A 23,331-nucleotide genomic window follows, 5' to 3' on the forward strand; every position below is an offset into this window, starting at 1 on the left:
TGGCTCTACCCTTCATTCGATCCCTGCGAAACCCAACATTTCAGCAGGATAATGCACGACCGCCTGTCGCAGGTACTGTACGGGCCTTTCTGGATACAGAAAATGTTCGACTGCTGCCCTGGCAAGCACATTCACCAACTGAAAACGTCTGGTCCATGGTGGCCGAGCAACTGGCTCGTCACAATACGCCAGTCACTACTCTTGATGCACTGTGATATCGTGTTGAAGCTGCATAGGCAGCTGTACCAGTACACACCATCCGAGCTCTGTTTTAGTCAATGCCCAGGCCTTATCAAGGCTGTTATTACGGCCAGAGGTGGTTGTTCTGGGTACCGATTTCTCAGGATCTATGCACCCAAATTGCGTGAAACTGTAATCACATGTCAGTCCTCATATAATATATTTGTCCAATGACTACCCGTTTATCACCTGCATTTCTTCTTGGTGTAGTGATTTTAATGGCCAGTAGTGTAATAACCTCACGACGTCACGGTCGGAACGTGTTTTTCTCTAGGTCCTAATTAAAACTCTGACTACTCCTCGTCCACCCACGGCTCCGTGCCCATTCCTGTACATCTACATCTACATGCATACTCCGCAAGCCACCTGACGGTGTGTGGCGGAGGGTACCTGAAGTACCTCTATCGGCTCTCCCTTCTATTCCAGCTCGTGTTGTTCGTGGAAAGAAGGATTGTCAGTATGCCTCTGTGTGGGCTCTAATCTCTCTGTAGACCAGAGGTCGCAGCAGACAAGCTTATCACCAGCGGCCAACCGCATCCGGGCCGAGGGAAGCGTCGCCACCGCCCCCTCGTTCTGGCGGCTGGCCGGAGGACGCGTTCCAGAGCTGTCGCGGGCAAACAAAGGCCGGGTTGGAAAGTGCAGGCAGCGTTTGCGCCGGCCCTTTCTCCGGGGAATTTCTCCGGCGCCCTCCCACGCCATCCGGGGCGGCGACCCGGTGACCCGGTTGCGGGGCGGCCGGTGGACCGCGCTGCAGACGCCACACGCCAGACGTCCGCCATGGCCCGCGCTCGCACCACCGCCGCCGCCTCCCGCCGCTGCCGCGCGCAGACACCGCTCCAGCTGCCTCTAGTCCTGGTCGTGCTGTTGGCAGCCTCAGCGGCCGGCGCGCACACCCACCGCGTCGCTAAGGGCTTCTTCGGTGAGTTCAGCGTGTGCGTCGAGGACTTCCTGACACGCAACCCTGGACTCCGAGCTTACATTCAACTTCAGCTTACGGTGTCCCCCGTGAAACGTGATAGACACTAGGGAATTAAGGGAATAGTCTGGTAAAATAATGAAGCTTTTAATCTAATTAAACAATTGGTCTCAAACCTTAAACATACAATTTCTGCATCTTGCTAAATAAAATTACGAAGTTGCAACTCGATCTATCCACCGGTCTTGTGATATTATTATATTTTGATTTTATCCATATTGGATGAGAGGTCGTGGTTGTGAATGTCAATGTTAAAAAAATATATCGGCGCAACCACTTGTTTATAGTGTAAGATTGACGCGTTTCGGAAGTCAAGCTTCCATCATCAGAATAATAAAAAGTAAAAGAACCTGTCAAAACTCGCTAAAATCGAACATGCACCAGGTACAATTTTATTTTGAAGTGTTGTTTTTTAATCTATCTTTTTTTATATAGTAAATTTACTGTAACACTCTAGAAAAATTGAAGACTTTATTTAATAACATAGACAAACAATTTTGTGTTAGCTTGGCTACCTTCTGCGTTGGCCTTAAAATTACTTTTCAAAGTTCTCAATCTTTTTATTTAAATAATCGAAACATTCACTTATCAGTATTTTCTTTTATAAATACTTTTTTTTCAAATTATAATCAAAATTGTTAGCGGTGACAGTAAGAGTGTTCCCTAAAAGTTTCGTCCAGTTTAGGAAAAAAAGTTATATTTTAATGTTCCGTTTCACAAATTAGAGGTAAACGCAGTCAAAGTTACACAGCACAATCACGCCCCGGTTCTTGCTATAAAAGGCCGGGTGGAGTGGCCGAGCGGTTCTAGGCGCTACAGTCTGGAACCGCGCGACCGCTACGGTCGCAGGTTCGAAACCTGCCTCGAGCATGGATGTGTGTGATGTCTTTAGGTTAGTTAGGTTTAAGTAGTTCTAGGGGACTGATGACCTTAGAAGTTAAATCCCATAGTGCTCAGAGCATTTTTTTTTTTTTTGCTATAAAATAGGCCGCGACTGAAATTTGTTCTTTCTGCTCTCTTCTCAGCTTCTATGGCCGTCGATCTGGACGCATGTCGTCTTCTTTTTTTTTTTTTTCAAATTCTGGGCACCGTTTGGCCGCTTGCTTCCTTTGTCGCTCGCCTCTAGCCTTGCTCCTCCACGTCCTTAGTGCTGACAGGCCGGCCGGAGTGGCCGTGCGGTTCTAGGCGCTACAGTCTGGAACCGAGCGACCGCTACGGTCGCAGGTTCGAATCCTGCCTCGGGCATGGATGTGTGTGATGTCCTTAGGTTAGTTAGGTTTAGGTAGTTCTAAGTTCTAGGGGACTAATGACCTCAGAAGTTAAGTCGCATAGTGCTCAGAGCCATGTGAACCATTTGAACCTTAGTGCTGACAGTTGGGTCAAATGGCTCTGAGCACTATGGGACTTAACTTCTGAGGTCATCAGTCCCATAGAACTTAGAACTACTTAAACCTAACTAACCTAAGGACATCACACACATCCATGCCCGAGGCAGGATTCGAACCTGCGAGCGTAGCGGTCGCATCGTTCGAGATTGTAGCACCTAGAACCGCTCGGCCACTCTGGCCGGGCAATGCTGACAGTAGAATGGTCTCTGTTGCTCTTATTGTTTCTGCCATATACCACCCTTGATAGAACTGTGAAACAGCTGATTTCACGGCTAGTTCTGCTTCTCTTTTAAATACAAATACATCCTTTGGGCACTTTGATCAGATTATTCTACTTAGATACTCACTTGCAATTTGAGTCTTTCGAGAAGTGCATCCGGAGGGAATAGTAACTGATGCCAGCCTCTGATAAATAGATATCATTCTAACAACACAAAAAAAGCAGTATGGCTTGCAGTTTTATGTGATTCTGCTTGTTCCTTTTTTGGCAATGGCAAGATTATGGAATGCCAAGAATTCCTGCCTTTTGGACATTTCATCTGTTGCGATTTCTCGTCAGTGCTCGGGCTGTGGTACAGTGTCGCATAGACTGCACCCTTCATTGCCGTAGTGTCTGGAGCATTGTCAACAATGACTCTTCTATAATAATGAGTCAGCTTACAATTGTTTCTTCTTTCAAACTTCCATGTGCTTTCTCATTGAGAGTCACGTTTTGTGCCAGATTTTCTGTCACGAATTTCTCAATCCTGTCCCACCTTGTTTGGCAGTGCGAATAACACAATCTTCCTTCACAATTTCTGTGTTCCCATAGATATTCAGTTGAGCTTATTATATATTTTTATACATTTCTCTTTCGAATTTCACAAAATCCTTTCTCATTATAACAGTGCATGTATGAATGAACATATCTCAGCAAACGAAAGATTTTTTTAATATAAAATTCAATATTTTCTTACCAGAGTATCCCCTTAAGGGGGGACGTATGCGAAATTGCAATATTTTAAAGAAAACCTTATAACGTTCAAAGTTTTCAAGACAATGTTCCTACATCTGGCACAGTTGTTAAGAAATTTTATGAGCATACGCATACAAGTTTTAATGCTTATTGACGTTACACGGTCTTAATTATAAAGAAATGAAATTTTTTCAACAAGGTGAGTACAAACGTTCCTTTTTTGAAAACGAAATTAATGTCTTTTTGTACAAAGTTTGATGTACCATTATTACAAATACCTGTGAAACAGAATTTTGATATCTCCTTTCGCTGTATATTTACTACTCTCCAAATATCTGTGAAAAAATGCACCAAATTTTAATCTTTTTGTCTCTTAAGTGCCTTAATATTGCAGTAAATGAAAGTTCATTGCACAGAATGTTTCACTATAGTATTGACTAATTGTATGCCAGATACAAGTACTGCAACGTCAGTGGTTTGTGAGGAAAAGTTACATAAAGTTTCGAAAATGTTAGCTGCGGAAAATCTGAACCGAAGATTTGTCGATGTGTGTATTATGCCTTGCCTATGCCGGGGTGAACTAGTGCAAATCATATGCATACTCCTCTTCATCCACTAGGACTCTTTTATTTGTCTTCTTGATTTAACCTGATTTTTAAACTGAGTAGTAATAACGTCAGTTGCATCAATTCTCGTCTTCTAGGCTCTTGTTTTCTTGCTTGAAGAGACGTCTTCCTTCAATGTTATTGAGCTTGTTTTCAGGCTGTGTTTATGGAATTGAGAAGAACGACATTTTCTAAACATTTTAAACACTTTACTGGAATGAGTTATGCTGTAGATTGTAATAAGAGATGTATACACAACTTCCGTAAAAGTTACTCCTTTGCAACCACTTGTAAACAAACACCATAAACCGGAGAATACAACATCAATGACACTGATGCCATTCCAAAGCCTTTTTTATGTACCGTATACACATTTCCCGCGTTCTGATTGCATAAAACTATCATAAATCACCGCAGGAATAAATATTATGTGAAAATACCTAACAAAAAAGGAGCGTGGCTTCGAGAAGCTATTTCCGGTTATCATTGTTATCATGCGTAGGAGTGGAATTGGGATCTAATATTCAGGAACCGAAATTCCATTACCATATAGTAAATGAAGAGCCAATAAAATTATGTTTTATTTTGGTCGCTTTCACTTATTTCCCCCCTTAATGACGTCTAGCTGCTAGTGGACATTGATTTACATTAATGGGGAAGGTCGAAAACTTGTGCCAGACCGTGATTCGAACCCGGGTCTCCTACACTTGTGTAGATGCTCTGACCCTAAGCCAACTATTTTATATTTTTATATAATTTTGTTCATTATGGTTCGTTGTATTTGGCGGACGCTCCCAACATTACTCGCGGCATTGCGTCGATTCCCGTAAGAGTTCGAGCATGATGTGCATCTGCACTGAATGGTTCATTGGTCTCACTCGCCTTAATTATGTATATGGTGTCTGTTCTTTCAGACACATATACGAGTAAGCAACGTGATGGACCACTGTTCATGTTGCACACCGAGTATCTAAAATAATAAGCAATGTTTAAACACAGCACACCTTACGTAAAAATAAGACTAAAATCCTGTGTCAACATTTGTCCAGGGGACCTTGCGAACTTCCCTCACCAATTTGATCCATGTTGAGAGGGTGGGTAGGCAAAAAAAAAAAAAAAAAAAAAAAAATGTAAAGAGGAACGCGCCACTCTCAATCGTTTTCGATAAGTCGAGCTTGAAAATTTTAGGCGTCTTTATATGCTTTGTATGGTCGCAGATTTTGAAGCAGTCTGGGGCCGGGTGAGTAAGCGCTTAGTTCCATAAGCGCGAGGTCTACAGATCGAATCTTATTGCTGGTACTTTCTTCTAATCCCCACGTACTTCTAACAATAGAGTTTTACTTATTTTACTACTCATATGTGTTTCGGAGAAGTTTCTCCACCTTCGTTCAGTTTTATTTATTATCTGTTGTGCATTATACGAAGAATATGTGCATCATTATATACACCAGTTTTTTGAGATTATAGTATTTACATTACTATAAGTACTGACATAAATATTAACGCGAAGAATAAGTATATAACTTATTATGACATACTGGTGTCCACATGTCTGTTTGGTATTGACAGAACAGCTACAATTATTATCTGCAGTTAATAAGCATTTGTTTGTTACCTGTACGTAATTTCTCACAACTTTTTTATGTCTAATATAATATTATCGTTTTTTCTTTCTATGGCAGCACTGTTGTTATAATTTGTTGTAAACAAAGATGAGCTATTTTTCTCTTTGACTACCATTCTTAAAGAATCTTTATTTAGAAAACAACAAAACACAACGACAGTAGTGCTATAGAAGGGAAAAAAAACGATAGTATCACATTAAGCATAAAAAGTTGTGAAAAGTTACGTAACAAAACAATGATAAACGCTTATTAATTGCAGATTACATACTGGAAGGTAATAATTGCGGCTGTGTTGCAAATACCAAACATTTGTGAACACCAACACGTAATAATAAGATATATGTTCATTCTATCTAATAATGTAACATTCTAGTGGAACATAGTTCATTCATTTCACATTACCATCACTGCACATGGCACACACACTTACACAAATTGTATCATAATGGAACACTACGCACACTGTCAAATGACACCAAGACACTAGGGAATATGTTTGGTTTCCATGTCGTGTATTGCACCTTCCCATTTGATTGTCTGAAAAGTGCACGTATTTTGTGCGTTTCTTCCCAAGGAAAGAATTCCATAATTGTGTAATAAGAGATATTGAGCTCATAAAGAGGGTAAGATGTTAGCATTGTATATTGCACCTCTGTGGAAATAGGGCATTTGTACCGGCTTCTTTGGCTCTTCAGTGTATAATAGAAGCAGTCTCTTACTACACTGACAACCTCGCAATTTACACGATCTAAAATCAAAGTGTGCAGTCACAGCTATCAGCAGCATTGCTGCTGTGAACACAAGTCTTATACATGTTTGTAAGTTTCGAGGGGGGTGGGGCTGCTGTCTTTTTCTGTCTGTTTTCGGAAAAGTCTTACTTTTTCTTACCGGTGATAAAGTTCATCATCGTCGGTGGCCTCCCAAGTCTCCAGACCTCACACCTTACGACTTTCATCTGTGGGATTACGTAAAAGACCGCGTTTTTATCCCCATGCCATGTGGCATGGATTCGATTAATGTCTGAAGTAGTGCTGGAGGGAATGCCATAGTGAATCTTGCAGGGCTGTCCATAAAATCCGTGAGAGTACATCTCTTCTGAACAGCACGTTGCAAGGCATTTCAGATATTCTCAATTATGTTCATTTCTGGGGAGTGTTTAAACTCAGAGGAGTGTTCCTAGAGCCACGCTGTAGCAATTCTGGAGGTGTTGGGCGTCGCTGGAATTGCCCAAGTACGTCGGAATGCACAATGGACACGAATAGATGCAGGTGATCAGACAGGATGCTTATGTACGTGCAACCTGTCAGAGTCGTAACTAGACGTATCACAAGTCTCATATCACTCCAACGGCACACGCTCTGCACCATTACAGAGCCTCCACCACCTTGAAAAATCCCATGCTGACATGCAGGGTTCATGGATTCATGAGGTTGTCTCCACACCCACACACGTCCATCCGCTCGATACAATTTGAAACGAGACCGTCCAACCAGGCAACGTGTTTCCAGTCATCAACAGTCCAATGTCAGTTCTGACGGAGCAGGCGAGGCGTTAAGCTTTGTGTTGTGCAGTCATCAAGGGTACACGAGTCGGCCTTCAGCTCTGAAAGCCCATATCGATGATGTTTCGTTGTGGTTCGCTGGCTGACACTTGTTGATGGCCCAGCATTGAAATCTGTAATAATCTGCTGAAGGGTCGCACGTCTGTCACGTAGAACTGTTCTCCCCAGTCGTCGTTGACCCGTTTGTAGTATCTTTTTCTGGCAGCAGCGATTTCGGAGATTTGATGTTTTACTGGATTCCTGATATTCACGGAACACTCGTGAAGTGGTCGTACCAGAAAATCTCCACTTTATCGCTACTTCGAAAATGCTGTCCCCCATCGCTTGTGCGCTGACTATAACACCACGTTCAAACTCACTTAAATCTTCAGAATGAGATTTTCACTCTGCAGCGGAGTGTGCGCTGATATGAAACTTCCTGGCAGATTAAAACTGTGTGCCCGACCGAGACTCGAACTCGGGACCTTTGCCTTCGCGGGCAAGTGCTCTACCAACTGAGCTACCGAAGGCAAATGTCCCGAGTTCGAGTCTCGGTCGGGCACACAGTTTTAATCTGCCAGGAAGTTTCACTTAAATCTTGATAATCTACCATTGTAGCAGCAGTAACCGACCTAACAACTGCGCCAGACTCTTAATGTCTTATATAGGCGTTGCCGACCGCAGCGCCGTATTCTGCCTGTTTATATACCTCTGGATTTGAATACGCATGCCTATACTAGTTTCTTTGGTGCTTTAGTTAATTCTTAGGTAAAGTGTGTGGCAAACGTGCTTCTCAAATTTTCAAACAAATGCTCTTAAATGACGTATTTCTCTGAATTCTAATTTCTTGAAGTTATGGCAAAGCGATGTACTAGGTACTGATATAAACACATCATTATTAATGTATTAAAATGTTGTGTAGTTTATTGTTACGTAATTTATTGTTATTGTGTCCTAGGCATCTGTGGTGCCACTTTAAAAGTGGGGATCACAACAAAATCTATTTGGCGTGGATGGGCTAGTTGGAGGAAGGGGATAGTAACAAACTCCTCAGACAATTATTTAAGACAGTGACAAAAGTTTCTTTTTTCTGTCCTGAGGCGTGAACGGGAATTTTTGGATTGAGCAGAGAGGCGTCCTGTGGTACATAGTCTGGACAAATGTGCAAAACCACTGTGCCAGGATAGTATAGTGGTTAGGGCTCGAATCCTGCCCTTGGTAAAAATTTTGCCGCGCATGATTAGCCGAGCGGTCTGAGGCGCTGCAGTCATGAACGGTGCGGCTGGTCCTGGCAGAGGTTCGAGTCCTCCCTCAGGCATGGCTGTGTGTTTTTGTGCTTAGGATAATTTAGATTAAGCAGTGTGTAAGCTTAGGGACTGATAAGTCCCATAATATTTCACACAAATTTCAACATTTTTGGTAAAAAATTTCATTCGTCGCTTCAGTCTGCATATCGATATTGTCGTAGCGGCCCCTTATCAGTTAGAGGGCCCGCACAACCGACAAGCAAAGTGGGCTGCCGACCTCCCTTCAAGAGATCAGATCGAAACATCGCCAGTGTATGTAAACAACAACAGACCCCGCAAAAACACGGAACTACTTCCTGAAAAGCCAAAAAAAAAAAAAGGTCCACATGGCTCTGAGCACTACGGAATTTAACGTCTCAGGTCTTCAGTCCCCTAGACTTAGAACTACTTAAACCTAACTAATCTAAGGACAGCACACACGTCCATGCCCGAGGCAGGATTCGAACCTGCGACCGTAGCAGCAGTGCGGTTCCAGACTGAAGCGCCTAGAACTGCTTGGGCACAACGGCCGGCTCATGAAAAGTCGTATGATAGAGACCCACGAATTGGAACTAATGTGACTAAGTGTAGCACTCCGCCGAATCGGCGTTATGAGCACGCCAGCAGAGTCAGACCGGCAGTGTGTACCAACAGTTAGGACAGCTTCGCCCAGTACCTACACCGGCTCTAGCATAGTAGACACTCTCCATAGCATTCAGTAAAAAGTTGTATCTTTGTAATTGTGTAGCGTAGTATTTTGGTTATTATTTTCTTTTCATCGTGTCGTACTCTTTCCTGGTTTCTGCCATAACAAGAATTATTGTGCTTCTTGTTTTTTTTACGTTTGGAAGGTAGTGCACGGCAAGAAGGTGTTTTAGTTATAAAGAAGTTTGTTCAAACTTGATCGTTAGTTCTTTTCTGTCGACTGCAGGACACTAAACACATAATACATGTTGAAAAAGTCTCTAGAACCACACGGTTTCTTTTGATTAAAATAAGTGAAGTTTTCAGGGAAAGGCTCTTCAGCTTACTGTAGACCATGCGAAAGTAAAACTGGAACTGTTGAAGGTTTGAATTACTGAGCCACGATATCAGCTGCCTGGCATTGGTGAGGAATCGCCACCAGGCCGCCACTAACGGAACACAGCTTCAGTAGTGGCTTTCCACCCGCCGACACTCGGTGGCACCGCTGACAAGCCGAACAGTGGGTGGCCTCAACCGGACCGTCGGCTCGTGACATACTGGGACGGGTCGCTGCTCATTGTTATTTGGTAGTACGGTCGGGCAGGTCATGTGGTTGGCTAGACATGGAGTCAATACAAGGGCTTTCATCTGTGAAGTTGTGAAGAATATTTAAATAAAATGGAGAAGGTTAAACCATGGGAATCAGTAATTTCCAAGTTTTCACTGAACTTCGGAGGCAAAAGTGCTGTACGAAAAAAAAAAAAAAAACTGGTGAGTGTGGAAACAGCAATGATTAACAGACTGGAGAAGCGCCACATTTTCAATTTTATTAAACGAATAAAGACGACAGACCTAGCATATTCAGTTCTGTACAACTCCAGGCACTACGCCAGTTATGCGAGGGTAATCCCAAAAGTAAGGTCTCCTATTTTTTATAAGCACATATACCTGTTTATTTCAACAATGGTTTACATCAGTTTACAGCTTGAACATTTAGCTATTTTTCGACATAATCACCATTTCTGTCGATACATTTTTGTAGACGCTGTGGCTGTTTTTGTATGCCCATGTCATACCAGCTCGCCGCCATACTGCTCAGAAAGTTATGAACCTCTTCTTTCACCTCGTCGTCGGAGCTGAATCGCCTTCCGGGCAAATGTTCTTTTAACCTATGGAACAGGTCATAGTCACTGGGCGCCAAATCAGGACTGTAGGATGTGTGGGTGATTATGTTCCACTGTAACTATTGCAGGAGAGCAACGGTTTGCCTAGCGATGTGTGGGCGAGCATTGTCATGGAGAATGTGTACGCCCTTGCTCAATATTCCTCTTCTCCAGTTCTAAATTGCCCGTTTTAGTTTTTCCAGAGTCTCAAAGTACCTGTCAGCGTTAATTGTGGTCCCAGTGGGCATAAAGTCGACCAACAATATCCCTTTCCGATCCCAAAAAACGATTGTCGTAACTTTACCGGCAGACTGTGTTTGTTTGAATTTCTGGGGCTTTGGCGAAGAAGGATGTCGCCAGTGGCGTGGTTGTTGCTTGGTCTCAGGTGTAAAGCGGTATGCCCCGGTTTCGTCACCCGTGACAATTGAGTCCAGAAAGTGTGCTGTTCGGCTGCAAGGCAGTGAAGAAATATGCGGGAAGCATCAACTCGTTGCCGCATGTGTTCTTCACTCAGCAAGCGTGGCACCCATCCTGCGCACACCTTCCGGTAGTTCAATGTTTCCGTTAAAATTCTGTGAGCCGTGCTTAGGGAAACCTCATGAACCAACGTGCTGAGATCATCCAGTGTGATCCGCCGATCTTCACGCATGCTTTGCTCAACCTTCAACACCGTCTCCTCAGAAATTAACGGTCTCCCGCTCCTTTGTTTGTCGTGAATTTCGGTCCGATCAGCTGCAAACTCTACATCACTTACGAACATTTTTGACATCCATGCACGACTCGCCATACACTTGCGTCAGTCGGCAATGGATTTCAATCGGCGCAGTGCCCTTTGCGTTCAGAAACCGAATAATTGCGCGCAATTAGCAGTTGGCGGTAACATCCAACGGGAGCTACATTCTCAACGGCTGCCAAGCCAAGACTGAGCGCCTCAGCGTGGCGTGTTCATGTTTACACACAGCGCGTGAAGCACTCTTCATAACAGTATGACCAACTGCCACAAAACAGAGTTCTGTAGTTATAAAAAAAAAAACAGGAGACCTTACTTTTGGTATTACCCTCGTAAGTCTAACACATGGTGAGGAAGTAATAGAGCGGAGAGGTCAAAATTTTAAGTGTCCCCATTGATGAGAATTTAAACTGGAGAAAGCAAATTTTTAGAGCTCCTAAAACAACTTAGTATAGCTACGACTGCACATTGACTAATTGCACATATATGTCAGTAAGTTGACATATATTGTATTTTTTCATTCATTAATGTCTACTAGAGGCAAACAAAGGCCTTAATTGGAGGAAGACATTTCCGAGAATACACGTTTGGAGCACAGCATAGTATGGTAGTGAAACATGGACTATGGGAAAACTGGAACAGAAGAGAATCGAAGCATTTGATATGTGGTGCTACAGACGAATTTTGAAAGTGAGATGGACTGTTAGGGTAATGAATGAGGAGGTTCTGCGCAGCATCGCAGAGGAAAGGAATGGGTGGAAAACAATGACAAGGAGAAGGAACAGAATGATAGGACATCTGTTAAGATATCAGGGTCTGACTTCCATGGTACTGGAGGGAGCTGTATAGGGCAAAAACTGTAGAGAAAGACAGAGATTGGAAAATATCCAGCAGATAATTGAGGACGTAGGTTGCAAGTGCTACTTTCAGATGAAGAGATTGGCACAGGAGAGAAATTCGTGGCGGGCCGCTGAATTTCAGTCATAAGACTGATAACTCATTAAATATTCATATGGAATAATGTTCTGGAATAACTTATCTTTAGGAAAGAATGTCTTCATTTGCTCAAAAACGTGCTGTAAGATTAATATTTGGGGCTCACCCAGGATCCTCTTGTGGGCATCTGTTTAAGGGGTTGGACATTTCTCATGAAGATCGTTGTGAATAATCCAGAGCAGTTCAAAAGGAATAATGATATACATAATTACAACAGCAGAAGGAAAAATTACTTTCATTATTCGTATTAGGATTGTCTTTAGCACAAAAAGGGGTGCACAATGGTGCAATTAAGATTTTTGATCACTTATGCAGTGATACAAATTGTCTGACAAACAGCAAAGTAAAATTTGAAAACGAACTGAAAAAGTTTTTCCTTGACAACTCCTTCCATTCCGTAAAAGAATTTCTATTATTGTAGTGTGCAAGCAGTGGTAGGAAGGAATTACTCATACCTGTTTACTAAAAAAATTGTAGATGTTCAGCATATTTACGAATTAATTTGTCAAGTGAATGTAAAATGATTGGTCCGCATCATTACGGTTTATCGTGCAAATGATCCAAGGAACATGAGACTGAGGAAACTAAACTAAACATCCAAAATTTACTTCATTTAAATCAGATTTCGAACAAGATGATCTCGTATTTGTTCATTCCGCCTTGTAGGTAGGTATGGAAGCCAGACGGTACTAAATCTGGACTTTACGGAGGATGCCGTACGTTGGTGAGTCTCAATCTCTGAAGTTGTGCTGTGGTGGCACGTGAAGTGTGTGGTTTGGCATTGTCATGCTGCAGGAAAACATTTCCCTTTCCCTTTAGGACCCTTGTTAGCTGTCGTTTTAGAGTTCGCAGCATTGTGATGTAACGCTCTGAATTTATTGTTGTTCCACAACCAAAGAAATCAATAAGGATAACACCATCTGTGTCCCAGAACACTGTGGTCATGATTTTTCCAGTTGAGGGCTGTGTCTTGAATTTCTTTTTCTGAGCCTAGTCTTTGTGTCGATATTCCATAGGCGGACGTTCCATCTCCTGTCACCATTGAATGAAGAAAGGCGTCACCTTCATTCTCATAACACGAGAGGAGTTCCTGGCAAATTTCAAGTCCGTACACTTTCATTTCAGGAGTCAGCATCCGGGGTACCCATCATGCACAGATCTTCTGATAGCCAAGCAAAGCAATAATGTGACCCACACGTTCTTGTGAAATGCCGATTGTGCTTGCAGTTACTCTCTGAGTGATACGACGATCGTCCTGAATCAATCTGTCAACATTTTGAAACTTCCTGGCAGATTAAAACTGTGTGCCAGACCGAGACTCGAACTCAGTACCTTTGCCTTTCGCGGGCAAGTTCCCTACCAGCTGAGCTACCCAAGCACGACTCACGCCCCGTCCTCACAGCTTTAAATCCTCCAGTATCTCGTCTCCTACCTTCCAAACTTTACAGAAGCTCTCCTGCGAACCTTGCAGAACTAGTACTCCGTGAAAGGCAATGGTCCCGAGTTCGAGTCTCGGTCCGGCACACAGTTTTAATCTGCCAGGAAGTTTCATATCAGTGCACACTCCGCTGTAGAGTGAAAATTTCATTCTGTCAATATTTTGCTTGTGAAACTCGGTGGGTGCTGTCAGAGGTCGTCTAACTCTTTGTTTGTCACGCAGGTCAGATGTTCCCGCCTCAACGTCTTTAAACTTAATCAAAATATCCACGGGTGTACTGCCGGTCTATAGTGTCCAACGGGCACAATATTTCGGCGATCAAACATGTCGCCATCATCAGGTGAACTGACGGATTGAGCTCCTGTGAACGTGCCGGCACGGAGATCCGTACGCTATGGCTGCTCAGGAGGAACTGGGTTCGGTCGCGGCGGCGGCAGATTTAAATACCCTCCGCCCGCGGCGCGCTCCCTCCGCCGTCCGCGCCCCACGCCACGGTCGCGGGGGTGAACAGATTGCGACGGCGTCTGAGATGACGTCGGTGTGATGGCTCTGTCCGCCGTGGTCGTCACAACTATACGTTTGCTCGATTTACTCTTGATTAACCCAATCGCTGGTTCCCAAGCCTTGCTAAGATTATAGCCACAGTCATGGTTTATGAGGTCGTCATTGGTGCGAATTTCGATGGCCTCTCTAACAACGCTGTCCCAGTATCTCGACGTCTGTACTAGAATCCTCGTGCGGTCATACTCCATAGCGTGATTTTCCGACAAATCACGTCTTTAAACTTACTCGCCCAACGACGCACAGTACTCACATCAACTTAATCACCATAAACTGATTTCATCCTCTGATGAATCTCCTTTGGGCTGTCACCTTCTACTGTCAAGAATTCAATGACTGCACGTTTCTCAGATCGCATTGATCGACCATTTGCACGAGGTTCTATACTTTACACTGTAACAACACAACCGTTCAATGCTAAGGCTTCCTACCAACTGGAGCTGTAGAGAAGAGTCTACAGAACAAGCCAGTACCTGCCGCATACCAATGCTGCCAACTGTTGAAGAGTTACGAAGGTGGAGGCATTACTACCCAGTCGACTCTCGTAAAATGCCAGTTAAAGCTACATCTTTCAACACTGGAGAAGAAACAGAGGATGACCCCCAGAAAGACGCGTCACAAACCAGAGAGACCAAAATAAGTACATGTGGATCCCACACACAGTAAAAAGAAGAAACATACAGAAACAGGCCAGCTAATTGGAACTCTTAAAGCTAAATTCTACAGTCGTTTAACAGCGAATGAACAGAAAGCTGAATACACACCCCTGATGTTATCTTTAGTATCTGCAGTCAAAAGTCTTGCAGAACTTGTGAAACTAGACACATAGCGGGGATATTGAATATTTGAAATGCAAGGTCGCATGCTGGTACTTGTTCCATCTGTATCTATACTCTACAAGTGCTTGGCATAGAGTAGGCCTATTTCGCATTGTACCAGTTAGCGGGGTTTCTTCCTGTTCCATTCATGCATGGAGCGCTGGAAAAATGATAGTTTGAATGCCTCTATGCGTGCTGTAATTATTCTAATCTTGTCCTCACGACCCCTGCTTGAGCGATACGTCATTTAAGGCTGAGTCTTCAAATTTTGTGAGCACATTTTCTCGTGTTAGTTTACACGTACCTTCAAGAGTCTGCCAGTTCCGTTTCCTCAGCACCTCGGTAACACTTTCAGAGAGAACTATGGAAAAAGTTCGTCGAGGCATCGTTGGAACTTCGTGCAAAATGTTTCATTACTACAACGCATTTTGTTGCAATTTATGACACGATGGTTATAGTAAGTTAACAATAAACGCCCTATTCTTGGGCTTGTACCACGATTTACTGTGTAACATACCTATGCGTTGCCCGAATTTACCTCTACATTGTTACACTACAACTGACCAGATCACACTGATCACTTTCGTCGTTTGTTAACATCGCTGATTTCTTTGACTAAACTAAACACTGCTAGCACTAGTGCAACAAAGTTAGGGACTCAAAGAGCAAGCAAGTCTTCAACAGAAAAATTGAAACAAGGAAATAAAATTAAAATGAAGAACTTCTCCTATTACGCGGTCATACTTGCGTATATAGCGTTATTCGAAATCGAACTAGCTACAAAAATACCTACGTAAAGTTGAAATATTGGATCTATCACATAAGAAAAATAAAGTTGACACTCACAAGTATATGGCTTATATGAAATTCTTGCACGACTATAATGACATTTTGCGTCTCAAGCAGGTACCGCTAATAGAAGAGGACAGAAAGAAATCAAATCTATTGGCCCCCAGATTTGTTTTGCGAACACAGCTCACCTATAACGGATGACGCCCAACCGGTTAGCCGTGCGGTCTATTGCGCTGCTTTCCGGAGTGGGAAGGAGCGCCTGGACCCAGGCACTAATCCACCAGGCGAATTTGTGTCGAGGTCCGGTGAGCCGACCAGTCTGTGGATGATTTTTAGGCGGTTTTCCATCTGCCTCGCTGAATGCGGGCTGGTTCCCCTTACTCCGCCTCAGATACACTATGTCAGCGATTGCTGTGCAAACAAGTTCTCGACGTACGCGTACACTACCATTACTCTACGACGAAAACATAGGAGCTACACTCGTCTGTTGTGAGACGTTCCCTGGGGTGTCCACCGGGGGCCGAACCACACAATAACCCTGAAAGAGTGGTTCGGAGTGAGGCAGCAGAGGGGTGAAGTGGACTGCGGTAGTCGTCGCGGGGTTGTGGACCACTGTGGCTGAGGCGGGGACGGAGCCTCTCCTTCATTTCTAGGCCCCAATTAACATACGATACAATACAATAACGGATGGCAGACACACTGTCGCTACACTGTCTGTTCTAAGAGCTTTCTCTTATGGTTTCTTTCAATTCCAAAAGATTAGCTGTACTGAAGGACACAAGTGGGGAAGGTAAAGCTCAGCATGAAGGACTAAAACTACTAGCCAGCGAGTGACGACCTGTTTGGCCTTGCAGACTTCCTGTGGGACCTGGGAGAGGAAGTAGCGGAGCAGAGGGAAGTGGCGGACGGCGACGATACTGATGCAGACGTCGACGGCGGCCCGCTGGAGCGCGCCTGCTCTTGCGAAGGACCCGCCTGCACGTGCTGCGTGGACTTCAATTTCACCTACGTCGATCTCGGTGGCCCAGGTGAGGAACTTATACAGCAGAGGCGTTTCCTCCATGTAGCAAATGCTACCGAGCCCTGCCGCACATTTTCTGTTTCTAAGGGCGAAAATTAACCTTTAATTGTTTAGGGTTTTGTGCGAATTATTGTTCAGTATTTTTAAAACACTGTAAATAGTGGATAGTTCACGTAAATTTGTATTTTCTAACGTATGAAGAATAGGCAATGTGTATTGTGCTTGCATGAATAGATTAGTACGACTACTACTATTACTACTACTACTGCTAATAATTATGTTTTAACAAACATTTTACATATTGCAAATTGGCACAAGACTTTTACTGAGACGTTCATTTCCACTATGGTCTGCCGTGCAGTAGATAATACGAACTTGCTCCACAATATTGTGACAGACGTTGTTTGTTTTATGTTATTAACGAGGATCGCCAAAAATCATTAGCTGATAAAAAATATGTAGTACATTTTAACATGAGCTACAATTAAAAAAAAACAATAATGCTAGACAGTTGACACAAGTCTGCACCTACAACTGCCAGCAAATGTCACTTCTGCTCTCCGGCTACTTGTACAATGGTAAAAATGTGGAACAGTTTTTATCCTACTCGTCTCATTAGTGGAAACAAGAGGGGGTCACTTGGCCAGTTCATATGCATACACAACTTGTACAGATACTGGTCGAAAGGGTTTGAATCAGTTTTATAATGTAGAGACTTATCATTCGTAAACAGTTTTTTTCCCTTGCTATTTGGTTGGAGCTGGTAAGTCAGCTGTGAACGGTAGTCTCAGTATCTTGAGTAAATTGATTATATTTCTCAGAAAATAGTTATCACTGAATTTGTTACATTAACAACTGTAATTTGGCAGCTAGACCACAGCAAAGCTACAAAGGTCCTCTTTTCTCCCTCCAACTACATTTGAATGAGTGTAAACAACCATAGGCATCTGCAGAGAGCACAATTTTGCAACTGACCTGATGAGCATGGGAATGTATTGTGCCCAAGACCTAAATATGACAAGAAGTATTTAAATACCTTACAGTTATCCATTCAAAACTTTTAAGGTAGACGAACTTGATACCTGGTATATGTAAAGTACATCATTACATATTATTAAAATCAATATGATTGGCACTTTTGATTCAGCAGTTTCAAATTATGTCCTTAGTATGCATGAATCGTAAGCGCAATATCAAAAAGCAATTAAAAATTGGTTTCAATCATATACAACTAATGTTAAAATCAAAAATATGAAATAAAAATTATAATTATTAAGGAAATCTGTTTGATAACAACAACAAAAATCAGCAATACAACATTAATATTTCTCCAAGGAAAATACAGAAACTAAACTTTTTTGCTTAGAAAACTTCTTTTCTGGCTGCGTGAATGGAGTTATTGTATGATTCTTATATCTTCTATTATGTAATGTTGACTAGCATAATTAAAGTTGGATGAAATATGTGTTGGAAGCAACTTTTTTCTTTTCTTTGTTTGTTTGTGTGTGTGTGTGTGTGTGTGTGTGTGTGTGTGTGTGTGTGTGTGCATGTGTGTACGTGTTTTTGTATTTGTAAAGTGCAATACAGGCCCAGCATTCTACTACCTGTAGAAACTTCTCAAAATTACCCTCAAATTGGTTGATGAAATCAATCTTTAACAGCTTAGAATTGGACCTAAATGGTTGTCACAATCTCCCCTATTAGAAAAGTTATTGTGCAGTTATGTCAGCTTGACTATAGAATTTTTTAAGTCTATATCTACATGCTGTGCATGTCCCCATTCCTGAAAAAGACATTTTTCCTCCTTGAAATTTCATACTTTACCCTCTCTTCTCAAGTGATGCATATGGGTCCCATAGATATACAGATGCACCTACCCACAGTAAAACATTAGTTATATGTTCTCCAGAGTCTACTATAAAATCTGTTACGTGAAACAGAATAGAGGCTCAGGAAACCATGATGAGTCTTCTCTGTCCATAAAACTATCATTATGAAGTTGTGTAATAGGGAGAGGGGTGTCTTTGCAGGAATTGAGGATGGATGTAGGGCAGATATGTTGTAGCCATGTTTATTTTGAGCTGGAAATTGGCACTGGAAACCTCATACCAGTATCCTGGAACAGTGCTTTTCTGCAGCTCAATAATGGCTGTATGACGAAGTGATCAAGAGGTGATTGGGGATTCTATTTTGGCAATGTCTTGTAAAGGTTAAGATCCACTTGGACTGGAGGACAGCATCAAAACCCCAGCCAAGCCAAGAAAATTCTGTAATTTACTGTGAACAGTGTGACAACCAAACAAGTCCTAGTTACATAATTATTGCTAAAGCCACAATATTTCACTTGACATTTAGCGATCTTAAATCACAGATAATTATATCTTTAAATTTTATAATGAATCAACAGTGTATACATCAGATTCCATGATTGGGAGGTAATAGCACCTTCTTGCACCTCCCCCCCTCCGCCCCAACTACAACAGTTTTTATTAGGAGTGCATTTGCCTAATATTAAACAATGGAAATTCTAGTTTAGAATATCAACAATATAAAGAAAAGATAGATTGCTACTTACTGTAAAGATGACACGTTGAGCTGCTGACAGGCACAATGAAAAGATGCTTACACACTATTCAACCACAGTCTTTGTCAATTAAAGGAAACACACACACACACACACACACACACACACACACACACACACACACACATGTCTGCTTCTGTCTGTATATGTGCAGATGGATATGTGTGTGTGTGTGTGTGTGCAAGTGTATACCACCCCTTTTTCCCCCCTCTTTCCGCTCCCGGGATTGGAATGATTCCCTACCCTCTCCCTTAAAACCCACATCCTTTCATCTTTCCCTCTTCTTCCCTCTTTCCTGATGAAGCAACCGTGGGTTGCGAAAGCTTGAAATTTGTGTGTGTGTGTTTTTTTATTGTGTCTATCTACCAGCGCTTTCTCATTTGGTAAATCACAGCATCCTGGATAACATTCCACGTGGGAAGAATATATCTAAAAACAAAGATGATGTGACTTACCAAATGAAAGCACTGGCAGGTCGATATACACACAAACAAACACAAACATACACACAAAATTCAAGCTTTCGCAACCAACGGTTGCTTCATCAGGAAAGAGGGAAGGAGGGGGAAAGACAAAAGGATGTGGGTTTTAAGGGAGAGGGTAAGGAGTCATTCCAATCCCAGGAGCGGAAAGACTTACCTTAGGGGGAAAAAAGGACAGGTATACACTTGCACACACACCCATATCCATTCGCACATGCATAGACACAAGCAGACATTTGTAAAGGCAAAGAGTTTTGGCAGAGATGTCAGTCAGTCGAGGCGGAAGTACAGAGGCATATATATATATATATATATATATATATATATATATATATATGGGAAACATTCCACGTGGGAAAAATATATCCAAAAACAAAGATGATGTAACTTACCAAACGAAAGCATTGGTACATTAATAGAGACAATAACAAACACATACACAAATTCAAGCTTTCACAAGCCACAGTTGCTTCATCAGGAAAGAGGGAAGGAGAGGGAAAGACGAAAGGATGTGGGTTTCAAGGGAGAGGATAATGAGTCATTCCAATCCTGGGAGTGGAAAGACTTACCTTGGGGGGAAAAAGGGACAGGTATACAGGTATACACTTGCGCGCACACACACACACACACACACACATATCCATCCGTGTCTGTATATGTGCAGATGGATATGTGTGTGTGTGTGTGTGTGTGTGTGTGTGTGTGTGTGTGCGCGCGCACGCGCAAGTGTATACCTGTCCCTTTTTCCCCCCAAGGTAAGTCTTTCCACTCTCGGGATTGGAATGACTCGTTATCCTCTCCCTTGAAACCCACATCCTTTCGTCCTTTCCTGTCCTTACCTCTTTCCTGATGAAGCAACCATGGGTTGTCGAAGCTTGAAATCTGTGTGTGTGTTTGTGTTTGTTATTGTCTCTATCAACGTACCAACACTTTTGTTCTCACGCACATGACAGTCATCTCTGGTAACTTGGACCAGAATGCAATGTGTCTTTTCTGTCAAAGGCTGTGCCTGTCTGCTACTTAATGTAGCAATATATTTTGTCTAATATTATAATTTTAAAAGTGTGAATGTTATTCTAGTGGCCTGTTAGAAACATTTGTTACCCTATACACATGGATGATATAGCACAACCCAACAACACTATCTCCTCATATAGTGAGAAGAAACATAATATCAATTTGACAATCATTAACTACAATGTGTGTTTCTTACAGTATACACACTAAGACATACTGTCTGCTGGAATGAATAGTGAGGATGAGTTACAAGAATACATAAATTAAAATGTGAGTTATTGTGGTGTGATGTGGATCTGAGTATGTGGAAAGCATGGTCTCTGTTGTCTAGAGTTAGGGTGTGTATCAGGGACAATAAAACTTAATCTGAATAAAAAGATATACCATTCCATTACGTTGGTATCCTTCCAGCAAGCCAGGTGGGAATTTTATGGACAATACACATTCCAAACAGATCAGTATAACTTACAGATGTCAATGAGCATACACTAAGTGAAGCTTAGGCATCCAGATGCATAACAAATTGAGATGGCACCAGAGTCTGGAAAAAGTTAACTGAAAACCTCAGTTTTGCTGCATTTTTATATTTCCTCTTTTTTATAAAACAAATTTTGTTTGTTTTCTTATCCAGGAAAATCTACTTGGCCTTACCATTTGCATAGTCTATAAGGAAAATATTTTTGCTTGTCATATTGTGCTTTTGAATTTCGCTGTTCATACTAAATTAACTCTTACTTTCACATATACCATAAGGGAGTAAATGTATTGGCAAAGAGATGTAAGAACCCCATGCTCTCAGAACAAGCTTCTGCAAGATGCTCAGTCATCAACTTTACATAATATTCTTACTGCACACTTCTGTATAATGAATCCTTTCACAACCTTAGCTGCTTTACCTTGGTGCATTATGCCTTTGCATAGTACTGAAATCATGCTAGCAATTCTGTCTGCAGTCCAACTTCATTTAGAGAGGTTTCTCAATACAAAGTAGGCAGATCTGCATCATTATCTATATCTATGTGCATACTCTGGAAGCCAGCACATGATGCATGGTGGATGATACCTTGTACTACTACTAATCATTCTCTTTCCTGTTAAACTCACAAATAGAGTGAGGGGAAAACAACTACCTATATGCTTCCACATGCGCCCTGGTTTCTCTTATCTTATCGTCTTGGTCCTTACACAAAATATATGTTGGCAACAGTAGAATTGTTATGCAGTCAGCTTCAAATGTTGATTCCCTAAATTTTCTCAAGAGTGTTTCATGAAAAGGACATTTTCTTCCATCAGTTCACAAAACATCTCCATAACACTCATGTGTTGACTGAACTTAGCAGTAACAGACCTATCATACTGCCTCTGCATTGCTTCGATGGCCTCCTTTAATATGACCTGGTGGGTCCCAGACACGCAAGCAGTACTCAAAAATTTGTTGCACTAGTGTCTTAAACATGGTCTCCTTAACAGATATGCTACACTTTCCTAAAACGCTCCCAATAAACCAAGTTCAACCATTCACCTTTCCTATTGTTATCCTGAAGTGCTCATTCCATTTCATATAGCATTGCAACATAACACTTAGATATTTGATCTCCATGACTATGTCAAGCAGCATGCTGCTGATGCTGTATTTGAACATTACAGGTTTTTTTTCCCTATTCATCTGCATTAACCTACATTTGTTTACATTTAGAACAAGTTGCCATTTATCAATGCATCTATAAAGTTTGTCTAAGTCATTTTGTACCCTCCTACAGTCATTCAGTGACAACATCATCCCATACATCATAGCATCATCAGCAAACAGGCATGGATTGCTGCTCATCCTGTTTGTCAGATAATTTATGGATATAGAGGATAAGGATGGGCCTATCACAATCCTCTGGTGCACTCCTGATGATACCCTTGTCTGTAGTGAACTCACAATTGAGAATAAAGCACTGGATTCTCTTATTTGAGAAGCCTTTGAGTCATTCATGTAACATACATCCAGGTAACTTCACAGAATATTTTTGACAGCTGCAATGAATTCTCCCTCTCCTATGGCATCTAATCTGTCTTCTCGATATACTTTCCATGCCTCTTGGTTCCAAAAATAATTTGAGTGTAAAAGCTTTCCTTGACAGCAGTAAATTCAGGAACTTTGTTATGAATACGAGTACTCTGCTACATGAGTAGCTGTACCCTTTGTGAACTGCACCCACAACCTATCAGGGGGGAGTCCTAAAATCCCCCCCCCCTTTCCCCATAACTCAGGTCAAGAAATGTGCAGTCAAGACTGTCATAGAATTGATAGAGTCCTTGGTTTGTATCCCCCTATCCCCCCCTCGGCTCAAACGATGCCAATCAACATTGGGTACAATGCTGCAAATAGTGAGCCCTGCTTTCACCCCATAAGCCAGGCTAGTGGTCTCCACAACTTCTGCC

The 23,331-nt window shown here is 42.2% G+C and overlaps 1 protein-coding gene across 1 annotated transcript in view; it reads left to right on the plus strand.

The window, feature by feature from the left end:
• Window positions 1-991: 991 nt before the first annotated feature.
• The window catches only part of LOC126272821 (uncharacterized), a 40,961-nt gene continuing 18,621 nt past the window's right edge, over window positions 992-23,331 (plus strand). Inside the window, exons 1-2 of the mRNA XM_049976017.1 lie at window positions 992-1,159; window positions 16,652-16,825. Of these exons, the coding sequence (XP_049831974.1) occupies window positions 1,018-1,159; window positions 16,652-16,825 (316 nt within the window). The 5' untranslated portion in view covers window positions 992-1,017. The remainder of the gene's footprint in view (window positions 1,160-16,651; window positions 16,826-23,331) is intronic.

The sequence above is a fragment of the Schistocerca gregaria genome, chromosome 5, assembly GCF_023897955.1.
Source record: "Schistocerca gregaria isolate iqSchGreg1 chromosome 5, iqSchGreg1.2, whole genome shotgun sequence".
Lineage (NCBI taxonomy): Eukaryota > Metazoa > Arthropoda > Insecta > Orthoptera > Acrididae > Schistocerca > Schistocerca gregaria.